At 49.1% G+C, this 22,032-nt stretch overlaps 1 protein-coding gene and 1 long non-coding RNA gene across 3 annotated transcripts; one reads left to right on the top strand and one right to left on the bottom strand.

Annotated features, from left to right (window-relative positions):
• Positions 1 to 1,389: 1,389 nt before the first annotated feature.
• On the bottom strand, positions 1,390 to 2,007 carry LOC139030370 (uncharacterized). Its single transcript, XR_011482714.1, has 2 exons — positions 1,919 to 2,007; positions 1,390 to 1,552 (listed from the first exon to the last, which is right to left on the bottom strand). It is a non-coding gene; the product is annotated as an uncharacterized lncRNA (long non-coding RNA).
• A 276-nt stretch (positions 2,008 to 2,283) lies between these two features.
• NAPG (NSF attachment protein gamma) lies at positions 2,284 to 14,436 on the top strand. Of its 2 annotated transcripts, none has more exons than XM_070452641.1 (12): positions 2,284 to 2,688; positions 4,373 to 4,440; positions 6,137 to 6,221; positions 6,926 to 6,943; positions 7,602 to 7,632; positions 8,610 to 8,719; positions 8,822 to 8,888; positions 9,174 to 9,244; positions 10,342 to 10,420; positions 11,337 to 11,416; positions 11,851 to 11,980; positions 12,357 to 14,436. In XM_070452641.1, the coding sequence occupies exons 1-12, from the start codon at positions 2,384 to 2,386 to the stop codon at positions 12,498 to 12,500; spliced, it is 1,188 nt and encodes a 395-aa protein (XP_070308742.1). In that variant the 5' UTR covers positions 2,284 to 2,383; the 3' UTR covers positions 12,501 to 14,436. The 2 variants fall into 2 exon arrangements, with proteins under 2 accessions (XP_070308742.1, XP_070308743.1); XM_070452642.1 differs by lacking the exon at positions 2,284 to 2,688 and adding an exon at positions 2,960 to 3,278.
• The last annotated feature ends 7,596 nt before the right edge of the window (positions 14,437 to 22,032 follow it).

Here is a 22,032-nt window from a genome sequence, read left to right as displayed (position 1 = left end):
TTAGTGAAATTTCAAAAAAGTTCCATGTGCAGTAAAGTGCACTATGATTTTTTCTTTAAAAAATTTGGAAATCTATAATCCGTCCATGCACCTAAATGGGTGCAGTGTTATGATTAATACAGTACAGTCGACCCTTAAACAACATGGGATGAACTGTGTGAGTCCACTTATATGCGGGTTGCTCAGCAAATATATTGTGAAATTTTGGGGGGGATTTTAAACAATTTGAAAAGCTCAAAGATGAACTGCATGGACTAGAAATACTGAAAAAATTAAAAGTGTATCATGAATGTATATCTGTAGACACTAGTCTCCCCTTACATAGGTATAAGGTGAGTGATATTTAAGATAAAATTAATGATGTTATTTTCTTACTGCCTTATAGTTTTATTTTCAAAGAAGCACATGACTGTACAGTATGCCTGTCTTGTAAATGAAGAAAAAGCCTATCAATAGGTATTATTTAAAAGTATAACAATGCTCCTAATATTGTATTATCAATATAACATAATACTGTGTGCCATAGAAATTTTGAAACGATTCACTCATGAGTATGTAGGCTGGGCTACCAAGAAGCAATTGTATGGATGATGCTAGGCGACCAGAAAGCATCAGTACTTTTGCTTCTTCATTATCAACACATCAATTATTATCCTGTAACTCTTTTGACCCCATGGACTGTAGCCTGCCAGGCTCCTCTATCCATGGAATTCTCCAGGCAAGAATACTGCAGTGGGTGGCCACTCCCTTCTCCAGGGCATCTTCCCGACCCAGGGACTGAACCTGTGTCTCCTGCATTACAGGAAGATCCTTTTCCATCTGAGCCACCAGGGAAGCCCCTAAATAACTATCAATTTCTTTTTTGCATTAGCTTTTAATCTGTGACGCCCAGTGTTAGTGATACTTGTAACATCTACAGCGCTTGTATCACATGAGACAATTGTGGTGTAAGTTGTTCTGGTCTATCGTTTAGCCGGTAAGTTGTGTCTGACTCTTTTGTGACCCCATGGACCAGGTTCCTCTGTCCAGTGGGATTTCCCAGGCAAGAATACTGGAGTGGGTTGCCACTTCCTCCTCCAGGGCATGTTCCTGACCCAGGGATCAGACCTGTCTCCTGCACTGGCAGGCGGATTCTTTACCACAGAGGCACCAGGGAAGCCCCGTTTGATGTCGGTCCTGACAGACGATTCATCTTGCAAACAGACCAGGTAAAGTTATGTCAGTGAATACAGCACAGGACTGTAAGTGTATTTTCTCTTCCTTCTGATTTTCTTAATAGTATTTTCTTTTCTCTAGCTCACTTTATTGTAAGAATCAAGTACATAATACATGTAACATACAAAATATGTTAACTTTTTATGTTTCCGGTAAGGTCTCCAGTCAGCAGTGTTTATTTGCTAATTTTTATTAAACAAGAAGAGTCGGCAGGTAGGGAGGCAGGAAGATTCTGTTGGGAGTTTTGAGGGGGGTGGGATGTGGACAGCCATCCAGGTGAGTGGGCACGCAGTGTGACCGGGGAAATGCAGAGTCGCTCCGCAGCTCTAGAGGCCTCCTGGAGGTTTGTAAGCAGTAATTAGGTGACAGTCGTGTCAGCAGCTGCTTTGTTTTCCTCTAGCCTTCAACCTGCCTTAAGCCCTTCCGGAGTCGGGGCGCGGGGGTGGGGGTGGGGAGCGGGGCTGGGGCTTCCCCAGACAAGGAGAAAGGAGGTGCAGAGGACCGGGGGGTGTCGGAACCCCGGAGAAGCTAATGATGGAGCCCGGAATTTACGCAGGGTAAAGAGGGGCCCTAACAAGAGCAGCGGGACGGGAACGCGGAGCTCGGCGAAGGTGAAGAATCGTCGGAGCTGGAAGGGCAGCAAGAGGTCAAAGGCTGCCTGAACTGACCCGAGAGGCACGGTGCCTAGCGACTAGTTAGTTACCAGTGACTAGCGAGTTCTGGGTGTGGCTCCGGGACCAGTGTCTAGCTGGTGAGTGGAGACGGAGAGGAAGCAAAGCCTAGCGGGAGTCACCTGCGGACGCTGGAAACACCGCGAGTCGTGGGTCGGCAGCTGGTGTGCTAGTATTTCTGCGAAACCCTCGCCCCCGACCTCAACTCGGCGCGCAGTGGTGAGCATCGACTCGTGATTACGGGACAGTGACTCGAACGCACAGTCGGGTTTGCAGATTGACACACGTTTGGCGCAGATATAGGACGAATGATCCAGGCTGTTCGGGCCGAAGAACAAAAGGAACAGATCGCAGCGCCCACGCGCGTTCTCGGGAGAGGGTGGCGAGGTCCACGGGAGTAGGGTCCAGCCTGTCGCACTACCTGCCGACCTGCCGTGGTTAGAACCGCGTCCGATACATAACAAGTGCTCAACACACGAACTCAACCCCGGAAATGGATGCGCGAACCTCCGTCTCTGCTCACCGTGCCCGCGCGGGAGCCACGCGTGCGACCATTCAGCGCGCTCTGCGCCTGCGCAACATCTGCCTGCACAGCGCCTGCGAGGCTCCCGGGCCGCTTCGCCGCGCTAGGTTTGAGCCCTGCAAGCCCCTGTAGCACGGCGGCGGCGCCGTCCCGGCCTCCTCCTCGGCGTTCCCACGCCCACTCGGCGGGCTCTCGACCTCCACGTCAGGGCCGCGCCGCGGAGATGGCGGCTCAGAAGATAAACGAGGGGCTGGAACATCTGGCCAAAGCAGAGAAATAGTGAGTGAGGGGCCCAGCGCGGCCTTGGGCGAGCGTCGGGGTCGGCGCCTCATAGGCCAGTCTGAGTCAGCACCGGGTGGGGGGGGGTGCTGGGGCGGGGGCGGAGCCGGGCGCTCGGGGTGGGGCCGCCGCGCCCCGGAAGCGCTGCCCTTGGTCGCCGGAAGTGGTCGTGCCTCGGGCAGTGGGGGTGCCTCCGGGGTCCGTCTCTCTGCATCTTAGAGGGCGTGTTGCTGGTTCCTGGCACGTTGGGCCCAACTATGTTTTAAAATCTCTAGCTTTTCCCAAGTGTTGCAACAAGACGACTGAATGGATGTGTCTTGTCTTTGGTGGGATTTTAAAAGTTATACTATAGTGGACAATGGGGCTTCCCAGGTGACTTAGTGATAAAGAATCTGCCTGCCAGGGCTGGAGACGCGGTTTCGAGCCCTGGGTCAGGAAGATCCCCTGGAGAAGGGAATGGCAACCCACTCCGGTATTCTTGCCTGCAGAATGCCATCGACAGAGGAACCTGGCCGGCTATACAGTCCATGGGGTCACAGAGAGTCGGACACTACTGAGTGCGCGCGCGGACACACACACATACACACACGGTGGAAAATATAATGAGGACTTCGGGGTTGGGGTGGGGATTAGAATTTTACTTTATGACGGTGCTTTCTCAATTTTGTGGATTAGAGTAGACAGGCTGCATTTTAACCATTTTGTTTTTCTTATCAGTAGTGCCCTTACTGAGCTTGAGAGTTGTTTACAGATTTGAAACTTACAGCAGTATTACACAAGTGTAAACTTTAAATAAGTTTAATTGGCCAAGTTACGTCTGCAGGTTATGGGGGCTTCCCCGTCTCTCAGTTAAGGTGCCCCCCTGATTCCTTGGCTTTCACTAACTGAATTCAGAATTTAAGATTGTGTTTAGCAATTTTTATGCTCACCCAAGTTTGACAGTCACGGGGTTAGTTTAAGCTGTAAGTCTGAAGTTACGGAAAGCATCGTGGAAAGGACACAGAGATAGGGACTCAGGATTGATTGTCCTGTGGTCCTGGAGAGCTGCTCTCATTCCAGTCATTCTGCTCTCTCTGGTTGCCGTTCGTGTCCACTGCAGCCTTCCTGCTGACGCCCTCTGTGGGTTTGTGTTCAGTAGTCTTTCTGGCCTCAGTCTGCAGTCTCCCTGGAGGATCTTAACCCGGCCCTGATGTGGCCCATGTTGATGGCCCAGGTTATCTGTGCCTCTCCTGAGCTGCAGTCTCAGGAATCCACCTGCTCACTGCTGTGCCTCACCTGTCTCAAGCTTTAGTGCACCTCTGGGCTTGTTACAGCCTGGATGCTGCTGATGCTACCCTGTTTCCGGTTCAGCAGGGCCGGGAGAGGCTCAACAATTCATAAATTTCTAGTGAGTTAGCAGCGAATAGTGACACTGCTCAGTCTGGGGACCAGGCAGTGATTACCTCCACTCTCCTTGGATGTTATGCAGATGTTTCAGAAGAGGGAGACCATGTCTGACAGTGGGAGGGAAAGTGGTGAAGTGTGTAGTTGTCAGGAAGTTTGGACAGAGGTAGACTAATGGGGACTTTCCACTTGATGATTCCCCTCCCTACCTTTTTACAGACCTACAAAGTACTTACCAGCAAGGTTCTGACTTAAGAATGTGGTTGGTAACTTCTGTTAACTGTATCTTCCTTTCATTTAGCCTGAAAACTGGTTTTTTGAAATGGAAGCCGGATTATGACAGCGCCGCTTCTGAGTATGGAAAAGCAGGTATCTATGATAGTTGTCCTGCCCCCTGCAGTGTGTTATGTTCATCTTGGCATGATTCTCACTCTTAGTGCTTCCCGTAGCATCTTAATTGTTAGAAAAAAACAACCAAAGACCTCCTTAGACCCTGTGCTTTTCCAGGTGCTGTTTGCAGGTGTCTCAAGTGCCGAGTTGCAGACCTGGCTACGTCCCTCTGCCATGAGGGCAGACAGTGGGGCAGGCGCAGCTATGGGCTTTTAGCATCATTAGTGTTTTCTTGAACTGCAGTCAGTTCATACTATATACTTTGAGGAGTTCTGTCATACTTTTCTCCTATTTCTGAGTAAAGACTTCCAGTTCACTTTATAAAGCGCCTAAGCCTCACTCTCAGCACTTGTGCACAGTGCATGTTAGATTCTTGTTCTTTACAGCCTTGCTCAGAGATATGCTGATAGGTTTTCATCCAGTGTTAAATTTATAGGCATCTTTTAATAACTTTATCAGCATATAAGGTAAAAACAGTCTGAAATTTCCAACAGAAAGAGAACTTATTACAAATTCCGCATTTTTAGTTATGGAATGACAGCTTTCAGCATATCTATGATGATTTTGGATATAAAGCATATATGATTTTGAAATAGCCTGGGCACATTTTACTGTGTTTCTGCAGTGGTTTTGATCACATGTGTTAGTCTTGGATAAAAATCACCTAAGAAATGTGCTTTTGGCAGACTTTAGTTTTAGTATATCACCAGGAAGAAAGAAGTCAGGTAAATTGAAACTAATCAGCACAATGTAGGATATAGTTTCTAGATAATAATTATTAAAATAACTGTTACAGGTTCATGTTTTACATGGGTTTTATGAACACTTCATACAAGAATGTTTTTGTAACTGGAGAGCATGACATTTTGCAGATCTCCTCCATGAGGGAAATTTAACTTGGAACGTTGTTACATATGCACCTGAGACCATTTCTGCTTTCAGAAATAAGTACTTCAAGTCAGATTTTCCCATTAAAACATTCTTTATTTTCTTTAAGGGCGTATGCAAGATACATTTCATCAGTAAAGTTTTATGACAGCAAAATGTAGAAATTCAGGGATGAAATAGTTTGTTGTTTATTTTCAGCATTTTATTAAAGATAATTTTAAGAGTGTTTTTAGCAAGTAATGTTTTCTTAAAGCAGTATACTTTTCACTTATTTGTAAGCAACACTTCATGAGCTTTCCAAAGTCTATAAGATAGTATTTAAAGATTGTGCCAAAAAAATTATAAAAATATTGAGTGTGCTTATTGGACTTTAGTTTCAAAATAATTTAAATGATAGAATAAACTTTAACTGAGTACTGTTTCTGTTGTTAACTGTGAAACTGGTGAGGAAAGGAGCTGTCTTTGTGACGACTCCTGTTATTTGACTTGTCACTTGGTTGATGTGATCTAAGTTGTTCAAAGTGTACATGCTGGTGTTAGAAAGACTTAAGGAAAAAAAAAACTTTTGAAAATACTTGTAGATTATTGATAATCAAAAAAGTTATAAGAAAATGGCTTAGGAAAAAGTAGTATTTATAGTTTTATGAAGTTTCCTAAGTATTTGATTAAGTGTTAAGTTTATTTTCTAATACCTCACACATCATGCAGATTTTGGTATTGATTCATTTGAGGTTTTTTTTTAAAATGATGGAAATAGAAAATCTGTTTTTATTTTCATCTGTTTCAGCTGTTGCTTTTAAGAATGCCAAACAGTTTGAGCAAGCAAAAGACGCCTGCCTGAAGGAAGCTGTGGCCCATGAGAACAACAGGGCGTATCTTTTCAACCTTTGGAAATCGTTATGAATTTGCTGCCTGTGGGGTACAGTGCTGTTAGCTTAGAAGCCTCTTAGAACAACTCTGCATGTCTGAACTCTGAAGGTGATTTATGGAGACTTGATTATGATCCACACTGCTCTGCAGAGCAGCCTTTGAGAGTTTATTGTTTCTGGATTTGCTCGATGATGGTTTTACTTGGGATGAAGTGAGAGAGATGGAAAGAGACAGGTCCTGAAAAGCGAAGAGGTGGTGCAGGTGGTAGAAACAGTAACCGCTGTCTAACTGGTTTAAAAGTACAGTCTTCCTCAGGTACTTGAAATAAAATTTTTAAGTAGTTGAAAACAAATTTTCCTGAGATATTTTATAATCTTATCAACTAAAAAATGTTTGTTTTATCTCACTTGCAGATTATGATTATAGTAACCTTGCATTTTTACTGAAACATCAGATTAATGCATAATAGAAAATAGAAGTAGCTTAAAAATCTGTGTGGTGTTTTGTCTGTTTTTGTGAATTGTGTAGTTTTTAGTAGAGATCCACAGGCATTAAATGATTTCTTTACCTGGTTTGTAGGGTTTGCCTTTTTGAACAAATTGGGGCAGTGATTTAGTTAGCCTTGCTTTTTTAAATAATGGATCTTTAGAAACTGTTGATTTTTTTTTTTATTTCCCTTAATTGTGACTTTGTTACATCTATTCAGCCTTTTTCACGCTGCCAAGTAAGTAAATTTCCTCTGTGTGTCCATGTATTTGTAGATAATTATGTTTTAAGTGTTGTTGCTTTCCCTTAGGTCAGTAAATTTTTCCTTAAGTTATAAGTCCAGAAATAGTGAATTCATGTGTACTGATGTAAATAAGATAGGCCTTTACATTTGTTTCAGTCTTCACCTGAAGCTTAAAAATGAAGTCACTCTTCACTAAGATATTCAGTATTTAAATCACCGTCATATTTTTAGGACTATATTGTTTAGTAACCTGTGAAAAAATGAGTTAGAAACCCTGTTTTCCCCCCTTTGTTAATATAGTTACTGGTTCCTGTTCAGAGAAGCAGAAAGTTTTCTTTTGCTTCTGTGGAGAAAAAAATACTTGTTTCAAAACTTGGATTTAGGTTTGTCAGGTAGAAAGTCATTTACCTTCTCTGAGCTTCATTTAATTTTGCATTTGCAAAGAGAAGTCTCTTTACCTTAGATGCCTGCTGTTTCCAAGGCATTGTTCCCCATGTAGATAAATGGAAGAAAAATTTCATTGTTTCGTAACAAGGGCCTAAAGTAAGTATGTATTGCCTGAGCCAGTTTAAACTGATGCAGATTCTTGTGTCTGGTAGGAGATTTCTCCTCCCATCAGGATCTCATCTGAGAACTTGTATTCTCTCTGCAGAGCATACGAGCAAGCTGGCATGATGCTGAAGGTCAGTGACGTTGGGGCACAGCTGCCCTGTAGGTAAAACGAGTTAACGGTTTGTAGTCTTAAGGACGAGACCAGCAAGTGTGACATCCTCAAGGATTTGTCAGCTTAGTCAAGGATGAATGAGCAGGTTTGAAAACAAGCCATGCGAGGTCAGCATGGAGACACAGCGCATCAGCCTAGAGTAGATAACACCTGTCAACTTTACACCTCGCCTTTTCATGATTTTTTCCAGTTTTTAAAAAAGGTTTGGATTGGGGATGCTAGATGTATGGCTCACATGATGCTGAGATTCAGTTTACTAGTAAGATACGTAGAGTTACTCTGTTGACGGCACTCAAGAGTAAGAGGGTTGCAAGCGCCAGTGCACACAGGGGAATGGCTGAAATGGAGGAGGCAGGCCTGGACGTGCCGGGGGTGGGGAGAAATGTAGCTGCCAGGAGGGGGTAAGTCCCCACAGCCGCCCCTCTGCCCCGCTCACCAGTGCCGTGTGGGGGCGTGAGCCTGCTGATGCTTTTGATATTTTGATATATGAAGCCACCAGCAGACCTTCTGTGGGCGTGTCTGATGACAAGATGCGGATGGTTAAAGCGCAGTGTCCTTGGAAATGAGACCCAGCCCTTGGACTGCTGGTTTGCAGCCTGGTTTGCACAGGCCTTGTGTATAGCAGGCACTCACGAGTATTCCAGCAACTGTAGCTGCTCAGGAAACACTGAAGAGCAAGTGTCTTGGCTTCTCCTATTTGTGTAGTTTCTCTGAAACCCTGTGAAGGACTGGGCTCTGCAGGATTAATTGGTGTGTTTCTGGGGTTTGGCTGAAGGAAGCCTGATGGGGAGAGTGACCTTGCGAAGGCATTTCATTTTCAGTATATATATCGTTGTGTCATGTTTTGGGTCTTTTGCCTTCTCCAGTTTCAGATTGTTAATTCCGTATTTCTTAATTCATGCATTTACTGCTTTGTGCCCTATTGTTTGCCTAAAGGAGATGCAGAAGCTCCCGGAGGCTGTTCAGCTGATCGAGAAGGCCAGCATGATGTACCTGGAAAACGGCACCCCAGACACGGCCGCCATGGCCCTGGAGCGGGCCGGGAAGTGAGTGTGGACAGGGGCTCCGCCTGGGAGTCTTTCTGATAAAGTCCAGGTGAAAACAATTTTCTCTTTCTCATATAAGTCAGATATTCTTGTTTCATCTAGGCTGATAGAGAATGTAGATCCAGAAAAGGCTGTGCAGTTATATCAGCAGACGGCCAACGTGTTTGAAGTAAGTGAATTTGTTTTCTCTAAGTAGACTTAGATTGTTGAATTTTGTGAGAAACACAGTGGCTACTTTGAAAGCTCCACTGTGCTCACAAGTGAACTCTTCTTTGTAAGCAGCGAGATGGATTCTAGTGGCTTTGGTGTCACTGCCCCTGCTTCCCCCCACCCTGTTTCTCCCCCATCCCCTCCCCCCCATCCAGTGCGGTTACTTTTTAATCAGATAATTGTTGGGGGAAGAGAAAAATTCTTACCTTAAAGCCGCCCACACTCTCTTCTCTTGGATCCACAGAATGAAGAGCGCCTGCGGCAGGCCGTTGAACTCCTGGGAAAAGCCTCTCGGCTGCTGGTGCGCGGGCGCAGGTATGCACCCGGGTGCACCTGTGACCTATGACCTCCAGGCCATGTTTAGCAAGGGCTTGTTGATCGTTTGGGTACAGCCTGGGCACACCAGGCCCATAAGACAGCAGCACATTGGGTTAAACATTGAAAGATCCGCTGCTGCTCTAAGTGCCGTCCCAACGTGCATTGGGCTCTTGTTGGTTAAGACCTGGCTCAGCTGCTATAGAGATGGCTGTCTGGTCTGTTACCTGGGGTGGGGAGGTCACGTTGTCTCTGGGGGACAAGTGTCTGTAATGTTCACCCAGGAATGTGGACAGGTTCCTGATAGCTGGACAGTGTCGTCACACAGGTTGTTTACCATTTTATCCTTCAGACTTAGGACCCACAGCATGAGTAGCTGGATCCCAGATAACTAGGATCCTGTGGAATTTCCCTGTTTTTACTTTACTGCAGTTTAAGCTTAGTAACCTACCTCCATTATTAATGTTGTGCAGAGGAGAATGTGTGCGAGTGGACAGGAGAAGATGACTGTTGAGGAGCGTGGTATCGAGGAGAATGTTTGCTCACCTCTCCCTGTCTGCCCACTCTGTGCCCCCCCCCCCCCCCCCCCCCGCCCCCAATCACTGCCTGTTTTGGGCCCTAGGAGCTGTCAGGGCCTGACAAGGTTGGGGTGGGTGCTTGAGGATGCGGACCCAGTGGGGGTCGTCCTTCCAGCAGCCGGTGCCCCGGGGCGTCTGCATGGCCTTCCAGGGAAGGAGGGGGCTCTGCGATGGCGGAGTCAGGCCTGGCCTCTCCAGGGCTTCTTACAGCCTCTCTCAGAGCAGTTAATTGAATCTGATGGATGCTCATTATTGGATGGTCCTTATCAGACCCGACTCCCATATGAAGCAGCCTGTCCTGAAGTCCTCTCGCTCTGACTACTGGGGGTCTGGGAGGGCAAGTCAGATGCAGTAGTCACGCCGAGTGTGTGGAGCTCACGGAGGGTGTGGGGCAGTGGTTACAGCACCTGATGCCACCTTCGTTTCTCTAGAACCTGTGACGTCAGACACGTCATGCCGTGGTCTCTGATGTGGTGCACTTAGACCTGCCTCTTTCGGCATTTCTTGTTTTGTCTTCAGGTTTGATGAGGCGGCACTCTCTATTCAGAAAGAAAAAAACATTTACAAGGAAATTGAGAATTATCCAACTTGTTATAAGGTATGTTTTCAAAGTGCTTAGTCTTGGCTTTTCCTTGGATCATATTGGTGTAACTGTGTCTGGGATCATGTTTCATGAATATTTGTTAATTTTTAAAAATAATACCTTCTGGACCTCTGTTTTTGGCTGAAATGGAGTGATCCTACGGTTGCCTCTCTCCAGCTGTTCACAGCCAACACTGCTGGGCAGAGCACAGAAGACAGTGCCCTGAGGACTCTTGAGCATTGAGCGGTTGGGAAAGCTTCTGACTTCATGTCCCCTCTGCCTCTCAACTTTGAGAGGAGCACCCCCCCCCCCCCCCCACCGCCATCTTCTAACCAGAGGGTCTGGGGAAGAGGCCCTCATAGAAACCCTATCTCTCCAGCCAGAGGAGCTCGGGAAAGGGGCCCAGAGAGGAGGGCTACAGGAGGGGGCTCCCGAGTGTGTGTGCTTGTGTATTTTGGGGGGTCACCAAGCCTGGAGCAGAGGGTTTGAACTAAGACCAGAGCCACTGCCCAGGAATCAGACCGAATGTGTGGCCTGAGTCCGGGATGGTGAGCGGGTCGGTGCAGGGGCCAGGGGCCAGTGACTGGTCAGAGGGAGTCAGGAAGGCGTGACGGTTGTCAGAGAAGAGACCCAGGTGTTGGAGTCAGCAGATCTAGACTGTGAAGAGGCTGTGACAGGTGCTCCGTGCGACCAAGGGCAACACTGGTGGAGTTGGAGATAGAGGGACTGATATTTTTTTTTTTAATAGAAACTATAAATGAACTAAATGAGAGTTTTAGAGCTGAAACAGCAAGGTCTGAAACACAGTAGTGGATGGGCTTCCTCTGAAAATGGAGATGAGTGTCAGATGCAAACCAGGTTACATTCCAGGTATCTTGGAATCGGCTTCTGCGTGAATGTAAACTTGGCCTAATCCCCTCTTTTGTTTTAGAAAACAATCGCCCAGGTCTTAGTGCACCTGCACAGGAACGACTACGTGGCAGCTGAGCGCTGTGTCCGCGAGAGCTACAGGTGAGGCCCGGGGTGCGCGCTGCTCTGCCCAGCTCTGCTGAAACGGGGGGCCTGCCTTCAGAGACGGGGTTTTTGTTTTCTGTAAAGTTCAGGACAGGGCAAGTACATGGCAAGCCTTTCAGCTTTTGCAGCAGGATTTTTATGAGTTGGGTTCTTTGCTGTGTTTTTCTCCTGGTGCTTCTGTGGAAATGAGTGACTTGAGTTAATTTTGTGATATTTGCCATATAAGAAAAACAGAGAAAGTCCTCAGGTGTATGTTTCAGGAAGGTCAGGATAAGGGGTTTTCTCATGGGTGATATTTAAACCGAGCAGCCTGAGGCCAGCCACCCCCCCCGACACCTGGGCCCTGGTCATCTGCTGTGACTGTCCTGGGCGTGATCTGTGCTCGTCTGTGGTCAGACCTGTGGGCGGGGTGGGTGTGCGTGTCCCGGCAGCATCCCCGGCTTCAACGGCAGCGAGGACTGCGCCGCCCTGGAGCAGCTCCTAGAGGGCTACGACCAGCAAGACCAGGACCAGGTGGCCGAGGTGTGCAACTCGCCCCTGTTCAAGTACATGGACAACGATGTGAGTGCCCGCCCCGCCCCCGGCCCCACCCTCCTGTCCCCTCCCCTGAGGCTCCCCTCCCAGAGAGGAGGCTCACAGGGTGCACAGTGAGCAGGTTTACTGTGGTGACACCCCTCCTGCTCCGTCTGCAGGCCCCCTCCAGGTCACTGACTGAGTTTCTGTTAGGCTCATGGGGTCTTGGGGCCCCTCAGGCAGTGGCCACACTGGTCGAGCCCCTGCCCTGCGGCCTAGCAGTGTTGAGTTTCGTGGTGGTGTTTCCCTCCAAGTGGTGTCCAGGTTTTTGGGGGGCAGAGACCAGGCCCTGGCGCACAGGTGAGAGCCTGTATCGAAGGTCAGGCCTGGACGTCCAGTTTGAGCTGCACTTTGTCATTGACAGTACGCGAAGCTGGGCCTGAGCCTGGTGGTCCCAGGAGGAGGAGTCAAGAAAAAGGCAGCAGCCCCCCCGCAGGCCAAACCTGAAGGCACTGCTGCCCCTGCCGCCGAGGATGAGGAGGACGAGTACGCTGGGGGGCTGTGCTAGGCTCGGCCCTGCCGGCATGACTCACACCCCCGGACTCCGCGGCGGAGTGCGGCTGGACTCATGGGGTCCTGGCTCTGATGCTGTAAGACAATGCTGGTTCCCGGACCACTGCCCTGCCCGCTGCCTGGAAGCATTTCCTTCCTTCCCCTGACAAGAGCTCTTCTCAGACACCAGCAGGAATTGACAGAGAAACATCCCATCACGTCATAGTTGATTTTAAAATTGGCAAACCCATTTCTCGACAGACTTGTTCTAAACAAAAGGGGTAACACGCATGGACATTCTTTTCTCTCGGGCTCATGTCATTTACTGTTAGAGAAGTTGTTTGCATTTTATTTCATAATTGCTGCTAAAAGTGAAGTTTACTGGTTAAAGTAATATTGTAAACATTTGTTTTCAAAAGGAGATTTATGCCCCGTGATAATTGGAGACATTTAAGTTATTAAACCTTCAGATGGAGTGTAGGCCAGAGGCTGTTCTGAGCCTTACAACGTTGCTTCTCCCAGAACAAGACGCAGCTGGAGCGTCACGTGGACGCTGAACACTCTGACGGGGGCATGTCCCAGGGCTCTGTGCACATCTCCAGTCCTCTCTGGATCCTCTCCAGCTTCCTCCTGAAGCTCAGCGACCGTCTCTTCACCTGCCAGGTTGTTGACCAACCTTAGTCCCGCAGACCTGTCCTGAGGACCCTGGCTCAATGCAGAGGTGCTCTCTGTAAACCTCCCGCGTGTGGCTGAGAGCAGGACTGGCTGCACATGTGGGGCGCTGGTGTGTGGTTCCTTCCCGGCCTCTCCTGATGGGTTGTCTTCAAGGTGTTCTCTGCGTGAGCTCAGCCCTCTCTCCTGGTGGGAAGAAGCCCAGATGCTGCAGTGCAGCTGATGCCACTGCCTGGCCTCCTGGGCTCAGGTCTGCTGGCTTCCCGGGAACACGGAGGTGGTATCATCTTCACCTTCACGGAGGTGAAGGTCACCCTGGGCTCTGGGAGGGTCCAGGGAGTGTCCTTGTGGGGCGGGTGGGTGGTAGATGAACTCTTTCTGGAAGGTCTGGGTCAGAACACTAATGAGCATCCTCCTCCAGGCCTCCCCCCCGGCCCCGGCACCCAGGTGGTCTGCGGGCAGTGGCTCTTCCCAGCCCTTGTTTGGGGACACTGGTCTCCGTAGCATCCGTGCTCAGTGACGCGTTAATAGTGCACACCTGTCCTTGCTGCTGTGCCCTCCACATCCAGCCACCCTCCAGGAGTCACCTTGATGTGCATTTGAGCTCGTTCACAGCCATCTCAGCAGGTTTGGCCACACCTAGAAGATGCTTTCAACCGCGTTGTGTAGACTGTTATCCAGTGCAGCCTTGGAAGAAAGGCTTCACATCTACTCTTTTCCTTCATATTAATAGAACAAAATTGCGTACTGAGCCGGGGGTGTCCTGCAGGGCTTGGGGGCTTGTGGGGCTTGGGGAGTGGGCCTCCCAATGCAGGGGGCTGGAACCCAGGCATCCCTGACTATCCCCACCCCACCCCCATGGGTTATGGCGCGTGCGGGGCAGGTGGCTGTTCCCCTGACATCAGGGCTTCCTGCCTGGGGCCTGGTGAGAAGTGTCTCCTCTTCCTGCTCACAGAAGCTGTTCTCGGGGGCGCTCAGGAGCAGGGAGTGGTGGTCCCAGCAGGGAAAGGGATTCTGAGCTCGTGTGGCCCCTTTTCCTGGAGTGGGGTCTGTGTGCGCCTTCCCAGCAATCCCCGTGCTGTCTTGTGTGAGTGAACCAGTCTGCAGAGTCTAATATATTGAACTTAACTGTACATATGCAGAGTGTGGTATTTGTGTATGAAACTGTGCTTTATTCCTGTTTTTTTCCAGCTTTGATGAATGATATTAAATGTTATGGAAATGCCGATTATTGCTTCTATGGGAAGATAATTACAAAAATAAAATCTGAAACCATGCAAGTGTGATTGTTATTATTATTATTATTTTTTGTGCTTGACTTGTTTGCTTTTTCCAAAGATACATCGTCAGCTACTGACAGGCTCCCAGCTGTGCCAGACAGCACACTGTGCTCTTTGGGGTCCAGAGGCCTCTCTGGGGGATACTGTGAACTCGGGGAGCTTTTCAGGGTGCCTGTCACCAGTTACTGTCAGACCTTGTTCTCTGGCCTCAGAGAGGTGGGAGCCTTCAGCACACTTCAGTATACCAGGAGAGTAATTCTTTCATTAAATGAGGAGGTAAGAAAACCAAAGTGAGGAGGTTGGCATTTAATACTTGGTGTGCACCTTAGTTAACCTGTGGATTCACATAACATCACTCAGATGTTTCCTGAATGCGGATTGTGGAAGCCCTCTATGTAATGTTGACCCTGCCCCGCTGGGCGTGGGAGTTGGTGGGAGGATTTGACACCAAGACAGAAGTTGGGGTGAGAGCCTGCAGGGCACCTTGGGGGCGGGGGTAGCCACAGGTGAGCGGGCAGGGCCAGGAAGGTCCAGGGGAGACGTCGAGGTGGGGCCGTGGGGCCCCTCAGCCGAGCCTCCGAGGCCCAACGCCTCTTCCAGGGCCCCATCGCAGTTCCACTTCAATTACAAAACACAAAGGTGAAAAAGAATTCCGGGTGACCCAGGGACACCCCTCAGAGCACGGGCACCTCTGGGCGCCGGCCCTGTGCTGACACGAAGGTCGCCGACTCCAGACCCCACTACGGGGCAGCGCGCACACTTGGGCTCAGGTGTGAACGGTGCCTCCTCCAGCAGCAATTCTCCTGTTTGGACGTGCGACCTACCCCCCTGCCCCCCGACCCGCCCTCTCCACCTGGACACTCCTCCGTCCTGGGGCAGCTCCCCCGGGGCCTGGGGTCTAGTTCCGGGTTCATCACGGGGTGGGGACTGGGGTTCCCCTCCGACGCCCGGGTGCCAGCCGGCCTCTCGGCTCTGGCCTGCCACCACCGAGGAAACCGCGTTTCTCCTGCGGGTGCCGATCTAGCTTCTCACTGAGCTGGGTGGGTTGGGGGCCGGGGGTGGTCCCCCTCGGGGTGGGGGTAGACGCAGCGTGGGAGTGGAGCAGAGAGTTAAGAGAAACCAGATTCAGTTTACAGCGGGAAGGCTGCTGCGGTGGAGGGGCAGTAAGCCAGAGGCCATCGGCCCGCACAGCGCCCCCACCCGCCCCAGACAGTGAGCCCTGAGGGGACTCCGGGGTTGGGAGCACGGATGGTGCATGTCGGATGGATGGTCTCTGAGCCTGGGCTCTCGGATCTTCCCACACGGCAAGGAAGCAGAGGTCTGGTACTCTGTGTGTGTGAGAGTCAGTCGTGTCTGACCCTTTGCCACCCCATGACTGTAGCCCACCAGGCTTCTCTCTCCGTGGGGATTTTTCCAGGCAATTATACTGGAGTGGGTTGCCAGTTCCCTCTCCAGGGGATCTTCCTGACCCAGGGATCTAGTCCAGGGACCGAACCCAGGTCTCCTGCGGCTCCGGCATGGCAGGCAGGTCCTTTACCACTGAGCCACCTGGGAAGCCCCCTGGTTTTCTTAACAGTTTAATCCTTTGCTGTTTTGACTACCTGGTCTTTGTGGCAAACACGTCCCCACCCACGCTAGCTATATCCTGGCTACCCTCTCCCTCCTCGGAGCAGACCCTCAAAGCTGCCTCTGGACTTGAAGTCCTCAGACACTCGGCTCAATAAGATGTAATTCTCAGCTTTCAGGTTTTTTGTTTTTTGTTTTTCAGGGGACAACCTTTATTTGTGGGCTGTCCCCGCTCCCTTCCCTTTCTGGCGTGCTAACGTAGGTTCGTGAATCTGCCTGAAATACCTAGTTTCTTACGAGGACCTTTAGCATTTTTTTGTGTCTTATGAACATTCTTCAAAATCAGTCGTAGAGCTGTACAGGTCATGCAAGATTAAAAGTCTAGTAAATCATCACTTTATTTCTATGATTCCTGCTCGTTTCACCTGAATTTGTGGGTGCTTCAGAATATGAGTGTTTGTCTTTATATCATTTACTATATGTCACTCATAGACCTTACGGTGATGACTGATTTTCAAATATGTTCTACTCTATTATTACTTGCACTGTAAAATGAGAATGTGAATAAGCCTTCAAAGAAGTGAAATAAAGATGCCGATTTTAATAATAATAATGTAGTTTTGTTAAGGAAGGTCTCCCCTCAAGGGCTCAGTCCAGCATCCGAGTTTCCCGGCCACCAGGTGGCGCTGTGGAGCGGCTTCAGGACCGCCCCATGGGGACCAGCTGCAGGGTCCCTGCTGAGAACCGACAGCAGGATGGGCGACACTTGTCTAAGAGACAGGCTTTATCAACCCTGTTTGTTGTGCCTGCCTGCTCTTACTCTTCCTGCCCCAAGCCACACCCGACGCTGAGTGGTAGACAAGGACTAGCTGGGCCTCTGGGATTTCCGCTCAGTTTTGACCTGGACCACCTGCCACATTTGGGGGGTGGGGGCGGATTGGGGAGTGTTACTGGCATTGCAGTTCAGCCAGCTGCCTGTAGGTAATAGTAGCCCCCCAGTACTGGGATGAATAAGCAATGTCCCCACGAGAGCAGGCACGGGGTACTGTCCCTTGTCAGGAACCAAGACGTCCCTCTGCCCCCATCCCCCAGCACCATGTGATGTCAGAGTAGCAGCAGCCCCGCCTCCAAGCCTGCTGCCCCACAGTAGCCACATGGAACTGTTAAAGTGGACACAAAAGGAAATAAAATTCATTTATTTGATCACACTGTCATGTCTGAGATGCTGGGTGGCCCTGTGTGTCCCTGGCCACAGAAGGCCTCTTGGACAGTGCTGGTCTGGGTGCCTGGTGGGTGTCAGAGAGTCAGATGGGGTGGGGAAGACTCAGGCAGGAATCACACCCGGAGGATGTTTCCATACCAGTGGGTGAGGCCCAGTAGTAGTTTGGCATGTACCAGGCAGCAGAGTCCAGGAGGTTCACAGAGAGGCTAGGCTGAGCTTTTAATTCCGCAGCTCAGATCCCTCACTTCCAAAAGAAAACAGTGGTGCCTCCAGGAAACAGCAGAGGAGACGCTGGTGTCATCCAGCCAGCGGCAGGTGGGATGGGAGGCGTGACTATGTGCACTCCTGGTGTTTCCTCTGGACGCGCCCAGTGCCCAGGGCTGAAACACCCACACGTCTGCTGCCCGCTGGCCCCCAGGTGCCGGCCTGGCTACAGAGGGTGAGGGCGTTTCCACCCTGGAAGGAGCTCTGCTTCCTTCTTTAGGGAAGAGCTCTGCTTCCCTCCTAGTTTTATGGAAATTATGTAATTTTCTGTTCTGTGGAAATTATGTAATTTTCAGTGCTAAGAAAAAGCGCAACCAGCATCCCCAAAAGTACAAAGAATAAAATAATTCTCTTCAATCTCATCCTCAGAAACAAGCATTTCCTCCATGACCACCACTCCAGGCTTCTGGACAAACTGGGAAAGGGACCAGCAGGTACAAATTCTCTGCAGGACAGGCTCCTAGTTACTATTTGTAAATGAAAGTATGACACTTAATCTTCATGGAATTTAGTGAGAGAGAGGAAAGCTAACTTCTACTTTTGTCAGTCCTTAATGTCTGCCTCTATGAATATTCTTAATTTTCTGTTTCACAAGGGTAATTATTTTATATACACTGATGGCAGCATACAATAAAATACTTAGTATAAAAAAAATTTTGAAATTCAGATGTGTTTCTTTGTAAGAGAAGTATTTCTAAAAGATCTCACATTTAAAATACATTGGATTGTTTATGCTTTCACATGTAACTGTTTCAACTTTTGACATTTTCTGTCAATTCCCTGCTCTGGAATATGGGAAAATTAGCACTACCCGGACCCTTTTTTCTTAATATTTTTCTGATTTTATTATTAATTTTCCATGTTTGAGGTTTGTAACATTGACATCTTCTTCTTTAACCACAATCCCTCAATTTTTTTTAAGTCTGAAAAACTTACTCTTAAATTTATATTTAATGGTTCAGAACTCACCACCACTACTTTTAAACCATAATTTTCCCTTTTTTTAAAGAAAATGATTTTGACTCATCCCTTATTGACTAAAGTTTTCTTTTTCCAAGAAAGGCTCATGGATTTCTTGAATTATTGCCTACGTAGCGGCATCTGCTTTATGTCTTTTTACTTTATGTACAACTTGGCTAAGGTTGACACTTCAGGGTGACCCTTCCCCTGGGTACCTAGTGGTTGGACCTGAACTTCTACTAATATGATGAATTACCATGACTTTTTCTGATGTTAAGCCCACTTGATCATGAATTTTTTTAGGGTGCTGCTGAATTGAATTTGCTAAATTGTGTAAGGATTTCTGTGTCTGAGCTTGTGAGGGCTGTCTTTCTCTAATTTTCTTTTCTTGAAGCATCTCTGATGATGTTGGGATCAGGGTAACATGGGCTTTGAATTGAGGATTCTTCTCTCCTCACTAAGAGACTTTATGTAGGGATTGGTATTTCTTTTTAAATTTTTGCCACAATTCACAAGTGAATTCATCTTGCCTGGAGTTTTCTTTCTGGGAAAGTTTTCAATTATGAATTCAATTTCCTTAATTGGCATAGAACATTTCTGGGGGGCAGGGGCTTGAAAATTTTATTTGGAGTCAGTTTTTGCAATGCATATCTTAAAAGGATTTTTTCCATTTTGTGTAAGTTGTAAAATGGCCTACATTTGTTCATAATATGTAACCTCTTTATCCTTTCAATGTCTGGAAAAGCTGGCTGATAGCCCTTTCTGTGGTTCATTTCCTGGGTCACTCTCACCAGGAGCCCACAGAGCGGCGCCAAGCCCAGGCACCTCCCCCGTGGCCCTCGTGGCCCTCCCCCGCCCCCAGCCTCAGTGTCTCTGCAGAGCCGACCTGAGCCTGGTGCTCACTCTGGCTGGACCCTAGTGTGGGCAGCAGCCCAGTCAGACCCCCACATGACTGCTGTCTGCAGGGCCCCTCTGCCCCTTCTGCATGGGGGTTTTGTTTTCAGGACACTTGCTGACACCACAGGGTCTCTCCTCTTTTTTCTGGCTGTTTTTTTTTTTTATATTTTCTGATTCTTTGTTTTATGCGGGGGTTGGTGGGGGGAGTTGACATGCTTTCTGGGTTTCTTGCCCCAAGGGCGAAACAGGGCAGAGGCTGCTTGTCATCAGCTGCTTCAGACACAGGGTGGTGCTGAGCAATGAACCATCTGCAAGGCTCATTAATATTTCACTGCTTTGCATCAGCCCAGTGCCCCAGCAGCATCGCTCGTGACTGAGTGGAGCTCTGTGTGGCTCCCTGATGCATCCTTAGCGTTTCAGGAGGGCCTGGCCCTGGCGCACTTGGTGTATGTGCTGGCAGCATCCGAGGGCAGGCTCTGGGCAGCCCCTCCGGGGTGGGGATGGGCACGCACGCAGCCTGGCCAAGCCGTCAGCCAGCCAGTCAAAGGCACTGGGATCCAGAGAGTTATCCCAGAACTTTCCATGGCTCAACCCACCTCTGTTCTCATAAAGTCTTCCTACACGGAGATGGAACAACATGATGGATGTAAAATTTTCCCTGAAAAAAGCTTGCCGTGATGGAGGTGGTACCAACAATTTAAACAGATTAACACATCAAAGAAAACAGCTAGGAGATGGAAACCAGTTTTATTTGGTGGGATCTTAAGTGTCTACACTTGCATACCTGGAGGTCTGTGTCCTGGGAAGGAGTGAGCACCTGGGTCCTGCGGGCACTTTGGGGCAGGCCCAGCAGTGCAGGCATCAGGTCAGTCCAGGTGTTCCGGGCTCCATCCCAAATGGTGTCTGTCCCTGGTGACCCACGCACCCCCTAGGCCCTCCCTTCTCCTTTTCGCACTTGTCTGGCCTCCAGACACCATCCACCCATCGCAGAAGTTCAAGGCAACACACTCCCTTCCTTAGGGCTGCTCCTTTTGGGCTTCTCTCTAATGCAAATATAGTTTATTTTTTATTTTTACAAAATAATTTCCCATCTAATCCAGTGGGGTGGGGCAGCGGGGGTGTGATTTCGCCTGAGATCTGAGAGCCTCCTTGGTGTTACTAAGCCCAGACTCAGGGAGGACTCACCGCCCCCTCTAGGGTAGAGCCCAGGTTTGGGGCCCCCAGCTACACCACTCGTATTACCATTTACTCCTGAGGATGCCCAGACGTTTCCAGTGGTTAGTTACAACTTGGTTCCCAGCCTAGAGACGTCCTGTATCAGCCATCAGTTTTATAAGGCTGCAAAAATTCTTCACTTTTCTCCATAAGTTTGACCTAGTTTTCCCATCAGGCATTTGACCAGCACCTGAGAAAGTCTAAGTGCTCAGGAAGGGAACCTGAGGGATGCAGATATGGACCTTTCTTCTCAGAGCTTTCGTCTCTCAGTTGCTTTTGACGCCTGGGGACAGGCATCCTGTCGTGGGGGTGGGTGGATGAAGTTTTGGATCCAGACAGGGCAGATGCCAGCTTGGCCGGAGGGCCGGCAGGGTTCACGTTTACGGAGAGTCTTCCCCCTGGAATCAGGACCGCTCAGCTCTGCATGCATCTCTAGAGCACCTCTCACGACCAGGATGGGGAGGGTGTGTCCTTCAGTGTATTTATCCAACCATCTACCAAAGGGCACCTCGGCTGCTTCAGAAATTTTGGCAATTGTGAATAAAGCATCCAGATGGGCCTTCACCGGGGACCAGCTCACCAGCGCCCCCTGAGCCAGGTCCAGCCTCATGGCACTCTGCCTGGTTCTCCCTCTTCACTGGCCAGGAGCGCCACTACCCAGGTCCTTGGGGACGCCCTCTCAAAGATGTCTCCAGAGAACACATTCTAAGGGACACACGTCCATCATCCTCCAGGCAGGGCCTGGTGCTCATTTGTGGCTGAGGATGTGGCTGGTTACAGCCTGCTGACTCCTTCTTGTTGCCAGAGAAGCCAGCTGAATGGGGTGGTGACAGGCTGGGCTGGGGTCCCAGCCAGCCACCTCCTTCTCTGGGTGAGTTCCCCTCCAACACAGGCAGGACGGGGCCTTCTACATCTGTGTCTCCCTCCTCCACAGCCAAGGCTCTTTCTTGAACAATGGGACTTGTCTTCCATCCCTGCGTCCTTGACCTCTGTGCCTGTTAGAGAGAGTCCCTCTCCAATCCTCCCTAAATGTGCTGTACGCTCTCTCCAGATCCCCCGCTGATGACTTTAAAAGAAAGAATTCAGAACCAGGAACGTGCAGGCAGGCTGAGGAGGTCCCTGAGTGCTTGGAATTTATTGCTATGACGACAAGCATTTACCCTAAGTGGGCCGGGAGGCTCCAGGCATTCACAGCTGAGGTGCAGGTCTACACTGATTTTCCAGAAGACACTGGGCATTGTTTGAACTTTGATATGTTTTAAAAGCTCTGTATTCACTGTAATGGTTTCCTCCTGGGAAGGTTATTTTTTACCAGTCATTTCTGCTTTTATTAATCCCCTTGAGCACACACATGAGAAAACTGACAATACAACCAACCCACCAGAAGTGGGTTCTTAGCTCTGGGCACACAGTACAGAAGAGTTGCTTCTCCTATTTCATGCAACAAGGCAGAAGGAAGAGTATTCTTAAAG

This window comes from Odocoileus virginianus, chromosome 22 (assembly GCF_023699985.2).
Source record: "Odocoileus virginianus isolate 20LAN1187 ecotype Illinois chromosome 22, Ovbor_1.2, whole genome shotgun sequence".
NCBI lineage: Eukaryota > Metazoa > Chordata > Mammalia > Artiodactyla > Cervidae > Odocoileus > Odocoileus virginianus.
Note: the sequence above shows the minus strand (reverse complement) of the source record. Positions and strands in the feature narration are given on the sequence as shown.